Here is a 17,346-nt window from a genome sequence, read left to right as displayed (position 1 = left end):
TACTGAAGTCCCACCCTCCCGCACACGCTCGCTGTGCCATCATTGGTTGACTTTTCAGATTCCTTGTGTCAATAATTATGCTCATATCGACCAATGGTCTAACCTCCTCATAAATCACATTTTAATGGAAAAAATATCGGCCTCAAATAAAAACCAAATATCAAAATTCATAGAAATATGGTCTACGTATATAGAATATTTTAACCTAATTCTGGTTATTTAATTCTGCCTGTTAGCGAGAGCCACCACATCGTGATAACTTACATTGATGTCTCTGCATTTGGCAGATTGTAACTAATGGTTGTGTTTTTATAGTCAGGAACCCAGTTGCTGCCAACAGGATCGAGCAGATTCCCCTCCAATGGGCACTAAGGGTTAATATTCGGATTCACTGCATGCCAGGGGGCTAATTCTACAGGTGCTGTCCCCCCCTGGCTGGGCGTGGGCGGGTCTGCCCCTCTGTTGGCTGCTGGGTGGCGGCTGCGTCTTGGTCGTTCCCTGGGTCTCGTGGGGGGTGCTGCGTTGCGGGGCTCTCCCTGGTGTTCGGGGCGGCGCCGCCCCGGCACGGTCCGTCGCTCTAGGCCCGACGACGCGGTTCGGGGCCTGTGGGCCGCCGGGGTGCCCCGTGGTTCCCTCTCCCCTCCCCCTTCCTCCCCCTTGCTTCCTCTCCCTCTTCGCCTCTCCCTCGTCACCCTTCCTCCTCCTCTCCCCCTCTCTCTGCGGCCCTGCCGCTGCCTCCTGCCCTTCCTGTCGTCTCCTTCCCCCGTCCCCTCCCCCTCCCCTATCCGCCTTCCTCCCCCTCCACTGGGCCGGGGGCTCCATCCGTGGCCTGGGTCTCGGCGCTCCGGGGGCCGGGAGGGTGGATGGGATTGGGGTTGTGCCCGCCCCGCTCCGGTGGACCTCCTGGCACTTCGGGCGGGCCCCAGTATCCGGGGGGCGAGCGTGGGGTGGATGGGGGTTTGGTGGTCGGGTGCGCCTCCCGCCCCCGCCCGGTTGGGGAGGGGCCCAGCTGGTCGCTCCTCTTAACTCACTGCACTAGTTTTGCACAATACACTTCAGACATAGAGGGCACATAACACACTTTGGGGGGGAGTGGGGTAGGTTGGAAACACCATCTTCGCCCTGCAACTCCCCTCCAATTTTAATGCACCACACAACTGGGGGGGGGGGGGGATTCGGGTAGGGCAGTCCGCAGTATGGAGCAGTGCTGCGGCCCCCTGTCCGTGTGCCCCCCCCCCCATTAATTTCTTTTAATGCACCACATACGCTCATTGACATGCCTGGGAGGCGGGTGGATCGGAGCAGAGGGGGATATCATTTCCCTCTGCTCCGGTTCACCTGCCCCCAATTTTAATGCACCACACACACACACTTATGTATATACACTGGGTGGGGTCACACTCAAGGTTTAGGGGTAGAGTTCGCCAGTCGGCGAGCTGGCGAACTCAGTAACAGGGTTAGTCTGTCACTTAGAACGTTGGGGTGACGACCGGGGCCTCTCCCCGCTGGGCCTGGGGTTCGTGGGTGCCGCCCGTCCTCCGGTGCCCCCGTCTGCCCTTCTGCCCCCGGTGTTCCGTCCCTCCGCGTGGTGGGGGGTGGGGTGGGTGCGGATGCCCTCTCCGCTCCGCTGCCCGGCCCCTCTTCGGCGCCGGGGCCTGGGTGCGGGGTGTCCCCGGGGTCTGGGGGTCGGGGGCTGGGGGGCTGCCGGTTGGTGGGGTGGGGGTGGGGTGGCTTGGTTGGGGGGGTGGTGGTGGTGGGGGTGTTGGGGTGGGGGGTGTCTGGGGATTTGGGGACCTGGGGGCGGCTGGGGCTGGGTTGGGGTGGATGGCGGGGGTGGGTGGGGTGCGGGGGGTTGTGGGGGGAGCGGGGGTTGTGGGCCGGTGGGGTGCCTGGCGGGCCTGCAGTGCTCCGTCCTGCTGCGTTGGGTTGGGGGCGCAGGCCGCGTTGGAGTGGGGGGCGCTCCTGCTCCTGGGTTTGCTCTCCGGCCGGTGGCCCCTGCGGGACCCGGGGGTTGTCCTTTGGCGCTGCCGCGGCCTGGGGGGCCCTGAGGTGTTGCGCTTGCTCTGTCCTGGCGGGGGTCGACGGCTCCCCTCTTTGGTGGAGATTTTCATGCATGCCAGATCCACCACACCAGCATCTATCGTAACTCAGACACAACCTGCTTCTCCCTCAGGTCATTGAATCGGTGGATGCTGGTGTCTGGGATCTCACTCTGCTTCGTCTGTCCTTCCTACCTTTCCTCAGTCTTTCCTTTGGGCCCTTGAGGTCTCCTTGATTTGTTGGAGTTTGGATGTCTCTGGAGTTGGTGAAGGACTCTGGTTGGTGGCCCGGTGGGTGATGTCTGGTCGGTGCTGGACTTCACTTTCCTTTCTTTTCTTTGGTCCTTCTTCGGGTCTCCTGACGGCCCACGACTCTGGCTGGATTCTGAAGTGTTTGGTTTAGGTGAACGGTATGGGATTTTTTTTTTTACACGCACGCACGCACGCACACACACGCACAAACACACACCCACATACCAAAAAAAAAAGGAGAACAATGATGATGACATGTCAAATGATCAATACTGAGCTCTCCAAGAAAAAAATAAATAATAATAAGAATTATGCTCATTACCTCAGCCAGCATGCATGTTTAAACAAACGTGGTCCTGCTTCTATTTTATAAAATACTGTATAGACTAAAATGCAACCGTTAAAGCTCAACACCATTTCAACTGTGCAATTCATTGCGCCTAACTGCTTTTGATGGGATTTAAACAACTGTGACACCTCAGCCATCTGCAGCCTTCCTTTGTAGTAGCTCTGGTTCAATTAGATCCTCCACCTACACTGCCATCATCCCACCTTGGTCTCCCGTCATTCGGCGTGCTGTAATTATGAGCTCGGTGCAAATTAGAAGGTAGACGGAGATGAGAGAGATACGACCGAAACAGAGGGCTTGATGATTATGAGAGGAGATGAGCTGTTAAACGCAATGTGATGGAGGTCTGATGCAGGTTTATTTCAGGCTGTGCTTTTTCTTGAATGAGGCCAATGAATCACATATGCTTCTCCCATGTACACTATACTGACTGCACATTTCCAATTTCCACAAATACTTGTTCTTATAGTGCTGTCTTTTAGGTGGACTATTTTTGTTCTCAGCCAAAAATGTTTTCTTTTTCTGTTTTATATGTAATCCAGAGCAAACTGTCCCATAATTCTCATGATACTGTTTTCTAGGTGGCTTGTTGTTCTCAGTCCAAAATAGTCGATTTTTTATTTTATTTTTTATTTTATTTTATTATTGTTCCAGTACATACAATTTTTACAGTATATGTAATGCTGTGCAGTGTTCTCCGGTAAAACTGTCTCATAATTCATAGGTGCATTATTGTTAGTTCAATACCCCCCAGAAGAATGTGGTCACACACACACATTCTTCTAATACATAACTATTTTAGATGTAATGCAGAGGAGTGTTTTGGTTGGTTGGAAACTTGTTCTATAATACTGTTAATGCTGTTTTTTAGGTGAACTATTGTTATTCTCATCCAAAATGTTTCAGTGTTTCGTTTGTAAACTTGTCACCAAATTGTTATAATTCTGTTATTTGGATGAACTGTTATTCTCAGGATAGCTGTTTTTATATTGTTCTAGTATAAAGATTTATATGTAATGCAGAGCAGTGTTCCCTTTCGTAACCTGTCCCATAATTCTTATAATACTGTTTATTACGTGCACTTTTGTTGCTCTCAACGCAGATGTTTTTTTTTTCTTTTGCTTTAATATATATTGATTTTATAGGTCATGCAGAGCAGTGATTCCTTTGTAAAGTTGTCTCATAATTCTTTTTGTGCTATTTTTAGGTGATCTCTTGTTGTTCTCAGCCCAGAATAGTTGTTTATTGGTTTTAATGCATACAGATTTAAGAGGTAATACGGAGCAGTGTTTTGGTTGTAAACTTGTCACATAATTCTTCCAATGCTGCTCCAGTGAGTTGACGGACATGTGTGTTGAGTATTTTGCATTTGTGTGGCTTCATAATATGGACCATTCAGTGTGCTGTACTCCCTCGGTTCTTGTCAGTGAGCGTGCACAAAAAACACCTCTCAGACAAAACAAACACAAACACAGCCCAACCGTAAGCAGATATTTGGAGACGCTGTTACTAAATATTGTGCATGGCTTTAAAATGGACTCCCATTCCGCGATCATTGATTTGCCTTAAGAACATCTGTCACCCAATCACTGAAGGTTACCATGGCAACAGAAACAGGGCCTCAAGCTAGGTGCTTATCTCGTGGCTCACAATTAGTACCCTCGGTTTACACCTCGGCCATGTAAATGCGTGCTCAAGAAAGTTCAGTGGCATCTCGGCGTTCCGTTTTGCACACCAAAGAAGCTTTGGGGGGTCCCCCCACCCCCACCCCCCACACCGGACAGAATTCCTGCATTGTCCCACAGTCCCGAGCCATTAAAAAGACCTTTCTTGTGATGGGGAGCCAGCTGGAGCCACACAGCTATACCCCTTCATCTGCTCTCCTTCCTCTCAGAGTCTTTGGACAGGGAGAATAAGGATCTGATTGATGCGGGCTCTTCTCGGAGGCCCACAGAGCTCTCTTGACTTGATAAGCCTTTGATTAAACGGGGCTAGAGGAAGACGTGCAGCCCAAAAGAGCCAGAATGAGAGAGAGATGCCTGCTAGAGAATGGAAATGTCCACTGATGTAAAATCAAATATGTTTTTCATCCGGCAGGAAAACCTCTGCAGTGTGTTTTCGACCTGCCTGGTCATATTATGTATGCTTGTATCGGGGAGCGTTTCATCAGCAAGCCTCCCACATGACCCCAATTAAGGCAGTACTATAACCTGTTGCATGTAAGTAGCTTTTTCTGATGGACTTGACTACAATAAGGTCCGAACACATAGGGTACATGTATACAGTATCCCTCAAATACACTTGGAATGGGAATTAATAATGGAACCAAAAAAAAAAACAACAACAACAACTAATTTACACTAATGTGCAGGAGCCGTGTTTAAAGGGGAAGTCCACCCATTTTTTTCTTTTTGACAATATGTTCTATGCACTCGTCTAAACATGGTATTCTGGTTAATATTGTTTTAGTGGATTATGAGTTAAACAGCAAAATCCAGCCGTTTTTATCCATCTGGGGCGGCTGAAGATGACATCTTCAGTCGACAGCAAGTGGCAAAATGGCCACCCCAGATGGATAAAAACAGCTGGATATTGCTTCTTAACTCATATCCCAAAAATGTAATATTAATCAGAATGTGATGTTGATGTTTAGACTAGTGAGGTCACATATACAATATTATTGTCAAGAAATTTTTAAGGTTGACTTCCACTTTAATAACTTGGGGGTGTTTGAAACAAGGTTATTTTAGTTAGCTAAAACTGACGAATAACTACAACTAAAATTCTGAAAACAATTCAGTTAACGAGATAAATTAAAAACGAAAATGCTAAAACTAACTATAATTATCGCAAAAATGTCCTTTGTTTTAGCCTTTGGTAATTAAATGAATGCATGAGCCTTTGGGGATGATTTTAAATGTGATTTTAAGTAGATTTATTTTGATATTAACGGGGATAAGGACACTGGAAAGTGTGTCACACAGAAGTGATGTCATCTAGCAGCAGCCAATAGAAAAGCACCTTCATGTTTTTTTTTAATGTTGTGCACAAGTAATACACTTTAAAAAAAAAAAGAATACTGAAACTAAGTAAAACTAAACTAAAACTAAGCATTTATTAAAGAACTAAAATTAATAAAAAACAGAACAACCCTGAAAACTAATTCAAACAAACTCAATTTTAAAAACTAAACTCAAAACGAAATAAAAACTCAAATGAAAATTCCAAAACTATAATAACCCTGGTTCGAAATGGACCCTGTACACTTGGCTGTGGAAGTGGAACCCACAGGAGTCCCCAGCTAATAAAGAAAACTGCATAATCCTTAGGTCTGCGCATCTCTCCAATAAAAGCCCATTCGATATATATCTCGATGGGGTGTGACATAATTCAAGACTGGTTTATTTTAAAGTGGAACGGTTCAATTCAGTTGGCTTCAGCGGGATTATTCAATATGCAATGGCTCAGTTTGAGAGTGTATGAGTTTACAGACGCTCCCCTACTTACGAACATTCGAGTTACGAACAACGGTACATACGAACATTTCTGCGCGTACAGTATGTCGAAAAATGTTCGGAAAGAAATGCAGTAAGTTAGATTTTGTATTGCGCGTAGTGCTTCTTTCCGCCGCTAATACCGACGCTTGGCGCTGTGAGAGCTCATTGGAGGCTGAGCAACGTGGCGAGGAGTAGGAGGAAGAAAACGCTGGTCCCCATGAAGCAGGAAATAACTTTTGAAGCCGATTCCAGCGACGACGAAGAATCTCTCATGATATAAAATCCTCCTCTTCCTCCTCCTCCATCATCTCCTTAAGCAACGAGTACATTTTCCAAAAGTAAGTTAAACTTCATTTTATTTATCTTATTACGTACATGTACATACTGTGTGTGTGTGTGTGTCTCGCTCTCTCTCTCTAACAAACGTAGTACAGTACAGTACTGTACATATTCTCTCCATTTTATTAAGTTTTTTTCAGTACAAACCAATGCAGTTTACTTGTACAAGCCTTAAACATACTTATATAAACCTTCAATATACTTATATAGGCTTTAAACATAAATTATAATACAAAATATAGCACTGAAGCAACTTACGAACAAATTCACCTTACGAACGATCGTCCGGAACGTAACTCGTTCGTAAGGTGGGGAGCGTCTGTACGTGTATGTATGGTAACTCGATACAGAGTGTGCGATAGTTAAAGTGGAACAATTCAATTAGAGCTCCAAACAGACTTTAACCGAGATTTTAATTTATTTATTTATTTATTTTGCACGAACAAAGTTTACTGGATTTTGACGAACGACGCGTTTCAGTATGAAAGCCACACAAGCCTTTGTACATGAGGCCCCGTAGTAAGGTTATACTCCCCTCTGACCTTGAACATGACTGATGAGGCGCTCCGTTCATTCATTATCTCATCATTTATCCCCCACAGGGTCAAATAGAGCAGACTACAATCCCAGGTGACATTCACCGGACGACAAGTCAATCAAGTACGCAAAGTAAGCACCCTTGGGAAACAGCTGCGAGTCGTAGGAAAAGGTTGCCACTTGAGTCACATGCTAAGTCCTGCTTAATGGATGGATGAGAGTCTTAATGAAAAAGAGGGTCCTGGAGCCAATCACTAGTCGATGACACTATAGTCGCCATGGAAACGGCATGCTTCCAAGCAGAGTGAGCCACAGTGAACTCAATGAGGGCCACTGGCTTCGTAACGCATGTCACGCCACCCACAACATACATCACATCACTGGAGAAAAATCACTGTGGAAACATCACAGTAGGAATCACTCAGCCGCCTGTCAGCGCCTTTAATATATTGTCAGGCAAGGGAATGCATATCACTATAAATAACACTGAGAAAATTAACACACAGTGATCCCGCGCTAGGTAACCGTTTATATTTGGCGCCCTTGTTAAATGAGTGTAGTACCACATTTTGGCGGGGGCGTCCATTCGTTGCGAAATTTTGAGATTCATAATTGGTGTGCATGGAACAGTACGTAAAGGTTAAAACATGATATTCAAAACAATTTAGACTTTACTTTCCAACCATTCTCAAAGGAGAAACCACAAAGAATCATCAGCATCAATCTGTGTCTCATCTCAAAAGCACTTTGTTCAAGAGAGAGAACATCATTCAATATTAACGACGGATAAATCATTCTTTCTGCGGCTCGACGCCGTGCAACGAATGGAAAACGTGCGCTTGCGCTCGGTTTTCTCTAGACCGGCAAGTATTATCTCATCGGATGTTGATGTAGACTGTATTGCTAATTGCATCACGTGTCTATTGATTGCTGATTTTATGTATGCGGTAATATTTCTGTAACTCTTAGTTTCCCCACATTTAGTAGAAAATATTAGCATTCAATGAAAAAAGAAAACTATTATACAACAAAATTGGATATAATGCACTTTGAATTCAAAGGCCTCTGAAAGGAATTCCTAACTGAAACTGCTCTGTATTACATATAAATCGTATTATTATATAGTGGTGAAAACAAGCATTCCTATTTGACCCTGAAAAGTAAGCGCACACCTGTCTGATACAAGTTAAACATCTGCTTTGATTATGAATAATTGCGTGACAGTGTTGTTATAATGAGCATTTTTCCCATTACAATCAATACTCGCGCTGTAAGAAATTGCAAACAGAAGCGGTGACTGACTCTAGAGTATCATTATCAGATTCTATTGACGACTCTGTGATCCAGGGTTGCCATGGCAATGAACAAGTGCCATCAAATAATCTCCCTTGTAAATTATGCTTGAAATCTTTTAATAATAAATCAAGGCTTGGATTTGTCCATAGATGCCACAAGTTGGTGGCAAAGCGCAACTTTTGACCAAGTGAAACTCCTCAACTCACTTCAACATAACCCTGGCATTTAAAATTGCACATTCTTCTTGAACGTCACTCACAAGGTGGCTGTTAGGAGTATTTTAAAAAAAGAAAAGGACTCCAGTCATAATGTACATACTCTACAATGCTGAATGGCGTGCTCTTACTAATACTGTTGGCGTTTCATTCATGTGAGGGCAGCAGAAGCAGTCAGCAGGCGGCCCGACCCGGCGTGTCACCGGCGCACAGCGGGGGCCGCTAATGAGCGCGGGGGTGTTACCGCTTGTACCTGAATTATTTAAGCACTTCTAGCAAGACGAGAGAACTCCTGGTGGCAAATCGTCTCACCGTGTAAATATCCTCAAACTCGTCCGACGTCAAACGGATGTACGTCTACATTTGAATTCATGTTTTAAAATTACTCGCGAGGGAGCAGATTACAGTAATCCTATCCATTGCTCTTTCTGCATGAATACCTGATCAAGGACCTGACCTGACCTTTTTTTTTTTTTTGTCAATGTGTGGCAGACCATCCTCAACAAAGCCTTACACATTTGCTTGTTTTACCAAACCACATATTATATATTACTTGCACAATATGGACGTTCTTAAAAGTCATTGTTTGCCATTGACGGCTATAGATGTCAAATGTAGATTTTTATTGAGCTGGCAGTGAATAATTTGTTAATAAAAGGTCACTGAAAATATTTAGTCAAAATTCACAAAGGATAAAGAATTGCAGCCGACGTAATGTCCACTTGTCACACTTGTCGTTACCATAACAACAGGGATGGTGTATTTTCTAGTATTTTTCCAACCACTCTAGCAATATTTTTTCATTCAAATAAATCCTTCATAAGAATGTTTAATACGAAGACTACTAGTATGTGGGTCTAGTAGTTACATCACCGTAGTTTACTCAAAAGTTGTAATTATGTACTAGTGGACCAAAAGTGGCACTAATAGTGGATAAAATGTCCTAACCACTATTCCACAGTGCGCCCAAAATCTGGGAAGAATAACAAAAATGGAACAAAGCAATTCCAAGAGGGCCTCAATCATTCCAGCTTCTCTCCCAATTGTGTGTGACTTTTATCTGACGGATGGCTCACACATTGGTCTGACAAATATTTTGTTTCATTTTAAAGGGCTGAGTAATTCCCTGGATATACAACAGGAGTCTGAACGCACGTCTCGCTTTCTCTTTTGAAGCGGCAGCTTTCCAGTAGAAGCGTGCGTGCGATGGAATCGAGACAAGCAACAGTTTGTGTGTGCCGCTCGCACGTTGTCACTCTGTCTTAAATGTAGCGCTCGCTTTAATGGCCTCAATTCATCATTGTTTGGGATCAGCCCATGTTGGGGTCGCTGACGGGAAGAACGCGGCGGTCATCCGCTTTGAAAATATGTTGGCTAACCCCGAGCCATCCATTCCAGCACACGCCATTACGCTCTTAATGCGACCTGCAAAAACTCTAGCAAAAGGCAAGGTTTTAGTGTTTGATGTTGACCCATTAGCGTCCGCCTCTCTCCGCTGCCTCCATAAATCTACATAACGACGCTTGTGGAAGGTTCGGGAGTAGACGCCGCAGACGCGCCGAGACAAATGGATGTTGTCGATCCGGTCCGGAGACGAACAGATGAGGCGTCGAGACAAATGGATGGGCGATCCATTCGGTAACATGGTTAAAAAATGAGGTGAATCGGAATTGATTGGCGCGCAGGGATGTGATAAGCACAGTTGGGTTATGATTCATACCTGACAGATAACAGATGGAATATTTAGTATTATTAAATGTGACAATATTACCCAAACAGGGCGTGACTCATTAGTGGGAGTCGAGATTGAAATTGAATACAAGTGGTAGAGGCTATGGAGGTAACTCCGATTTATGTTTACTTTTGCTTTGGCTTACTTACATACTGTTTGGGTCAAAATTTGACATTTAACAACAATACAAAATGTTCTCAATATTAGAGACTTTTCTTCAGACCGTTACCAGTACGAGTACTCAACTCTTGATTAGTCATGACACCGATACCAAGTAACGACACCTTCAACTAGTACTTTTGATGCATTCAATTTCCCAAAACAATGACAGATAATTTTAAAGAAAGTGTATTCCAATATACCATTTCCCTTTAAAAAAAAAAAAAAAAAAAAAAAAAAAAAAAGAAAGAAAGAAGCATAAATAATGACAAATTTATATTCTTCTAATTTCCAGTTCCTGCTCATAAAATGGTCACAAGAGGTATCGGCCCTGGTTGCGAGTACTGGCACTTTGAAATAAGGTAGAGTATCGGCCTGATACCAATAGCTGGTATCGGTACTCGCCCATCCATACTAAATATCATTATTTCGCTAATGTTATTCCAATACTGTTTTTTGACCCCCGATACCCAGTTCCCCCGCCCATCCATACTAAATTTCATTATTTCACCCTGAAATTTGATTACTTTTCCTAAAATGGGGGCCCAAAATTGATCGAGAAACTCCCAAAATTACTTAAATAAATACATTAAATTAATTACATGAATTAAAAGTGTAAATTAGAATAAATAGGTTTATGATAGTCAACAATTTATCCTACCACTTCTAGTTCCAAAATATTGTCGATAGCAGCCCTACATGATCACTACACGTAAACATTGCATGGTTAAATAATGTTCAGGCCTGTTGACCCTTCCTACTAAAGTTATTGTCACGCATCATCACATCATTTTTCCGAAGCTGATGTTGCTGCGCGGTTCATACTGGTGTATGGAGGCATTCATGTGATCTCTGCATTTACACTCTGACTGGCCATTACTGCAGATGGCGGGCCGCGAAGGCCAGCCAGGCGTGCTCGCATAAAGGCACAGCTGCAGCGCAATTCAGACTCTCCTCGCTCTTTTCACGCTTGGATTTATTCCAGCAACATCTATCAGGGAAACCACAGCGCTGCTTCCTGTCCTCTTAACAACACACAGGCTGCCTTTGTAGCATTAGCAACCGCAGGGAGATTTCGACATTTGTTTTGGCTCGGGCTATAGAAAAAAAAAATCCATCATCTTTACCAACAGGAATCATAAATGAATAATCAATGTGGACTCATCGTGATTCACTAGCTTTCTTTCAAACCCAGACTGCACTTGCTTGATTCAGTGCATTCAGTATAGCACAGACCTCTGCCAATGCCTTCATTTGGATCAGAACTAAAAGGCTGACATTGAAATTCAAGCATCTCTCATTATGAAATTAAAGAAAATATTGGATAACAAAGATCAATATTGCAAAGGTGTCAAACTAAACAAAAATAATACCACTTTGTTTCTTTAAAACAATCACGTAGCTTTGCCACAATGAAGTCATGTTAGCTTAATGCTAGCAAACAATGCAAAACACCATAGACGGGGCATACTAATAGCATCAGTGCCGCAGCGTCATAAACCTCTAAGCAAACATGTAGATAGACACTATAACAATATTTATACTTTTATATTTATACTAATTAATATACTTGGCAATTTTTTTTTATAAAATACTAAGTAAAATGTGAAACACTGTTTTGTGTGTGTCTTTGCGTCTTTAATATACTGCTCCCAGGTGGCAAAAATGTGCATACCAGAGGGAGCAGCACAATTTCCACTGAATTGCGAGAACAAATGTGGTGAAAATTGTCTAATTCTTCATGTTCAAGTTAAAGATCATGTCATTGCTGTATCTTTTTATAAAGTGCAATAGTAAATAATACCCATGCATGAACTTTAAAAATAAAATAAAATCATATGACATCATTTCATGGCAATTTTGGCTGGACCCGGGGTAGAGCTTGTGGACCCTCTGTGGCCCCCCAGACCCCAGTTTGAGAACCACTGCTGGGATAATTTGGCAGTGGCATGTCACTGATTTAAATCGTGAAAAAATGCATAATATGTGTCCTTGGGGGAAGTAAGTAGCATTCAAGTCATGTATGTCTTAATGGTGGATTTATCTGCTCCAGAAAATGGCAATTCAGGCCCATTAGGAAAAGCACTGTCCTTTTGCACGCCTTTGTATAGTGATGCTGAGTGGTGGAGCTGGCAGGCACCCAGACGTGATTATGTCATTATTTGCAGTTGAAAGGTCGGCCGAGCACCATTTAAACTACAACTTGGGCTGTGGAGGACAGCTGGGGAAGGGGGGGGGGGGTGTTAGCATGCCGACAAACATGCTGTCAAACAGCAAGACAATAAGTTTGTCATTTGGGTGAATAAAGTCTCGTGATTCACAAAGAAGATGTTCATCTATCTATATGCCAGCAATGTTTAGCGACAGGCAAAAAAATTACAATAAATACTCAAGTTTCTTGTAGTGCAATATTTTGTGTGGCTGCATGGGTTGGCATTTCTGGGGTGACAGACTCAAGGCGCCACTGTGCAATTTGTGTTTTTTAATTTTATTTTAATCATCATTATACTTGTTGTTGAATTCTTAATTTTAATTGAATCTACGGGTCCTGTGTTTTTCATTGTTGTGTGTTTGTGTGTGGTGGGTGCTGCTGGGTCGCCATTCAAGCTAGGACCGCCAATGTTTCGCTCAATAAAGGTTGAGAAACACTCAAATAAACAATTAGGCACACGAGCAGGCTAATTGATTCGCTCCTTGATGAATGTCACCACGTCCCCGAAGGGCCACAGCATTTCTGCAACTTTGGAAGGTCTTGATTGGATTCCTACCTTTCCGGATGAGGTCTTCGATTCCCTGGTCGAACCCCAGCCGGTGGCATTTCCTCCACAGCCCCATGTTGGTGGAGTTGTACTGCCTGTTGCACTCGTCCGCGGCGCTCATGGCGAACAGCTGCCGCCGGTTGCGGGCCAGGAGCAGCTTCTCCTCCCAGCGGGTCGCGGCGCTCCGACCGGCCCGCAGCGGCAAGCTGTTGTTGGGGATGTAGATGAAGCCCGGGTCCTTGCGGCGGCTCGAGAAGCTCTGGCAGCGCTCCTTGTAGCGTCTGGCGTCGGTCTCGTACCAGTGGTCGGAGCACATCGCCACGGCCAGCATGCCCAGGGCGCATAGAGACAGAGCGAGCCCGGCGTAGAGCAGCAACTTCCCGGCAGCCATGCTCGCCTCACAGCCGCATCAGCACCACGACGGACGGACAGCTCCTCTGCGGATTCCACCCTCGTCTCGCTTGGCTCCGGCTCACATCACCCCTGGAGATCGGAATCCACGATCCCCCCCCTCCTCCTGAATGGGGGTTTGCAGCCAAACAAAATTAATAATCCCTTAAATCCGGCGTTTTCTCCAACCCTCCTCTTGCGCCCTTCTTCTCCTGCAGCACGAAAAGGATGCTTATCTCATCTGAGCAGCAGCAGAAGCAGGATCTGCAGCGTGCATCTGCCTCAGCAACATAACATGCACACCGTTTTAGAACGTCATTAACAATCATTAAGGACAAAGGGTGCAGAAGAATGCAAATGCACAGACCTGATGTGGCCGAGTGACGGCAGGGGGCGGGGGGAGATGGCTGGGGAGAATGTGGAGGGATCGGCCCGTTGAGTCAGCAAAGCGTCCCCACCCCCCCACACACCCCTCCCCTCCCCCGAAGCACGTCTGATGACGGGATGACGGCAGATGCTACAGAGCGGACCCGTACGTCCGCCCGGCCGACCAATCAACGCCCATCTGTCTGCACAAGCGTGTTGGCTAACTGCACAGGGCTCGGACCGAACCATTTTAAATTACTACATGCCCTCGAACGCAAATGGCTACCTACATACTGTTTGTTTAGCACGCGCAAAACAAAACAGAACAAAAAAAAAACACAGAATAAGTGTCGGTATATCAAATTATACAGAGCTTTCCAGAATTATAAAGAGATTTTCATTAAGCATGAATGAAAATGATTAATCGAAATGTGAAGGAGAGCAGGAAAATAAGGTTACTGTTGTTGTTTTTCTCTTCTTCTTTTTTTTTACACCCCTCATGTGCTGTACAAGCAATAAATCAGCATCTGGGTGCATGTAGGCTCTCTAATTCTATTGCTCAGAGTCATGTTTTTCCGAACCATCAGCCCCTTTGCCATGGTTGCTCTCTATGCACATGTAATATGTTCTGGCTCAGTTTTTGAAAGCATTCTTAGGCTGTTTTACTTTTTTCTTTTTTTCGTCTTTAAAAAAAAAAAAACTTTTAGAGTTTAGACTTTCGCGCATCATGAGTCTTCATTCAAAGACCAAGGGGGTGCACGTTTCTGCAGAAACCTGTGCAGAATGTGGTGGAAACACAGACAGTTCTGGGGACTATTCCAAGCTCTCTGGAGTTAATTTCAGTGTCACAGTAATAAAAGCTATAGGCCTACAACAAGAATTTAGCAATTATTCTAAGTAGGCTATGCTGATTAGTAATTTGGGAAGGATTTGAATCCATGGACGCTCTAAAACAGTCATGTCATTATTGGAAGGATTTATGAAAGATACTCTCGGGGGTGCATTCACTGCTCCTGTAATACTCAAGTAATGGACAGTTAAATAAATACAGTCAAGGACATGAATTGTATAAATGTATTTCATGAATCTTCATCAATGGCCACTTGTCATTTTAATTGTTAATACAGTATTCTTATTTTTTGGTAACATATATGTCACTTAATGTTCTGCTGCACTTTGTTGACCAAAAACAATGCATTAAATCTGAAACAAAACTCGGTGGCACTCGAACGCCTATTCCCTTATAAGAAAATTTCATGCCCACTAAATTATGATGGTGTTAAGTATTTTATATTAACAGTGGCTTTTCACCTCTTCAGGCTACACTTTCGCTGTCTGTCCTATAGCGCCCTCGGTTGTTGAAAAGAGAAACACATTTTCAGTTTTGATTTTGAGTCGATAAAATTTACACACTTAAAAAAAAGATAAACACGACCACTTTATGGCTATCAAAAATAATTGTACACACTTAAATAAAAACAATAAATATTGTTTAGTACTCCGTCCATATTAACACGTAATGGGAAGTTTATCGAATCTCGGAAGCCATGGTCTTATTTTTTTTAATTGTTTTTTATTTTTTTCTGGAAGCCATGTTCTGACAAATTAGACCGTCGGACACGTTAAAGGTGAAGGACTAGCGTTTGACACAAAAATACAATAAAATGTTATTTCCTTTCTTAGTTTTGTATTTTCAATCATGACGTATGTTTAATTCCGTGTCATCTCAAATAAGTACATGTAAATAAAAAAAAGATTAGAGGAGTAAAAAATTGCGAAAAGACGAGTTTGTCATAAATCCGGAAGTCAAAGCAACTATCCAATCATTACTCAGAACCAGACGGAACACGGAAGTATCGCTAGTCTGGTGAAGGTTAGGCGCAAGACCAATAGACTTTTAGACTGCTTACTGTATAAAATTAAATTTGCGGATTATTTATGATGCTTTCTTTGCGGCTACAAGTCTAACTAACGGTGATTTTTTTTTTCTTTACAGCGCCTTGCGATTAAGGTAAGAATGACAACGTCTATGTGCATGCCCACTTCGCCAATGTTTTCATCCAGCACGTAGAAGTGTGGCTTTATTAGGTCACATTGTGATGATACTATCAGTACAACCAAATATATTGTCTAGTAATTGAATACATTGTGTCATATTTGTTATGTTTATATTTTAAGACCCATTTATAACTTTTCCCTTTCCTCCTACTTACTCATTAGTTATGGCCGGCGTGTCCAACTATGCAATGCGCATGGCCAGACTGAGCGCTCAAATCTTCGGCGATGTCGTACGTACGACGGACTCCAAATCGATGAAGGTGGTCCGCCTTTTCCAGGAGACTCCCATGGCCAAGAGGAAGGAGGTGTACGACTGGTACCCGCATCACAAGATCTACTATGCCATGACCCAGAAGCTCAGGTTCATGGGATTGTTCAGGTAATTTTGATACGGAACGGTACTCTCCCGCTTATCTACACCTCTTCACTGTGTTTGTGCCACTCTTTGATGCCACTTTATGGTGCCAAAGCAACTGTGAGACAGCTTTGCGGATTAAAGTTTAGCCTGGGCTATTTGTTGAATTAGCAGAGTCTTGGCACATTTTTTTTCCCCAAAATGAAAATCTATGTAAGACAATTACCTTAAATGTTAATGTAAGAGGAGTCTGTACGTGTTGTTTATCTATAACTCAGTGAATTAGTTTGAAAGTGTTTTACTATTTGTTTGCAGGGACGAGCACGAGGATTTCAAGGAGGAAATGCGTCGCCTGAGGAAGCTGAGAGGGAAAGGCACACCAAAGAAAGGAGAAGGGAAAAGAGCCAGCAAGAAGTGAGCCACGACATTCCTGCCTTGTAACTTCGAAACTGGGATTGTTGAGAGCCTTTAATGATTCATCAATCGTCCGATACGTTGTTTGTATTATTTAAAACGTGTAGGCGGTTAGGACGCCGGTCACGAAAGCCGTCAAAGAATTCCTGATTATATTTGTATTTTGTGTCTTATACTCATTGCATTGCATTGCATTGGTGTTTTACATATGTAGAGATTTTTGTTGACTGCAGATGGAATGTTGCTCAGTGTTCGAAGTATTGAAAGGGGGAAAAAATAAAGTACTACAACATCCAATCGTTTTTTTTAGCACTTGTCCTCTTGCTAAACTGTTTGTGTGCCGGAGCTTATCCCAGCTGACTTTGAGTGAAACACCCTGGACTGGTTGCCAGCCAGTCGCATGGCACATATAAGCAAACCTGCATTTTCCTGTATTGTGTGTGTGTTTTTTCCTGTTTGTGTTGTGTGTGTCATGCACGTTTTTATTAATGTGCTTATTTGTAACGTGCGTGTTTTATTTGTTTTGTAAATGTGTATGTTTTGGACACGTATATTTCGCGCGCCTGTGTTTTTATGTTTACAGTTGTGT

General features: G+C 43.7%; 2 protein-coding genes across 3 annotated transcripts in view; one reads left to right on the top strand and one right to left on the bottom strand.

Annotated features, from left to right (window-relative positions):
- tmem178bb (transmembrane protein 178Bb) overlaps positions 1 to 14,056 on the bottom strand; it is an 86,479-nt gene extending 72,423 nt beyond the window's left edge. Inside the window, exons 1-2 of one of the 2 annotated variants that reach the window (XM_077545096.1) lie at positions 13,932 to 14,056; positions 13,184 to 13,841 (exon numbers count right to left, since the gene is read on the bottom strand). In XM_077545096.1, coding sequence (XP_077401222.1) covers positions 13,184 to 13,565 — 382 coding nt within the window. In that variant the 5' untranslated portion in view covers positions 13,566 to 13,841; positions 13,932 to 14,056. Of the gene's footprint in view, positions 1 to 13,183 lie in introns of both variants that reach the window. The other variant, XM_077545095.1, reaches the window with a different exon arrangement.
- A 1,710-nt stretch (positions 14,057 to 15,766) lies between these two features.
- On the top strand, positions 15,767 to 17,054 carry mrps33 (mitochondrial ribosomal protein S33). The gene is made up of 3 exons (XM_077544743.1): positions 15,767 to 15,941; positions 16,151 to 16,367; positions 16,659 to 17,054. Exons 2-3 carry the CDS (start codon positions 16,153 to 16,155, stop codon positions 16,759 to 16,761), a joined length of 318 nt encoding a protein of 105 aa, XP_077400869.1. The 5' UTR covers positions 15,767 to 15,941; positions 16,151 to 16,152; the 3' UTR covers positions 16,762 to 17,054.
- Positions 17,055 to 17,346: the final 292 nt, after the last annotated feature.

This window comes from Vanacampus margaritifer, chromosome 15 (genome assembly GCF_051991255.1).
Source record: "Vanacampus margaritifer isolate UIUO_Vmar chromosome 15, RoL_Vmar_1.0, whole genome shotgun sequence".
NCBI classification, from domain to species: Eukaryota; Metazoa; Chordata; class Actinopteri; order Syngnathiformes; family Syngnathidae; genus Vanacampus; species Vanacampus margaritifer.
Note: the sequence above shows the minus strand (reverse complement) of the source record. Positions and strands in the feature narration are given on the sequence as shown.

Excerpts from the sequence above, each read along its gene's own strand:
- mrps33 (XM_077544743.1), top strand. The coding sequence starts at position 16,153 with ATGGCCGGCGTGTCCAACTATGCAATGCGCATGGCCAGACTGAGCGCT. Across the intron at positions 16,368-16,658 it reads AGGTTCATGGGATTGTTCAG|GGACGAGCACGAGGATTTCA; the intron begins GTAATTTTGATA and ends ATTTGTTTGCAG.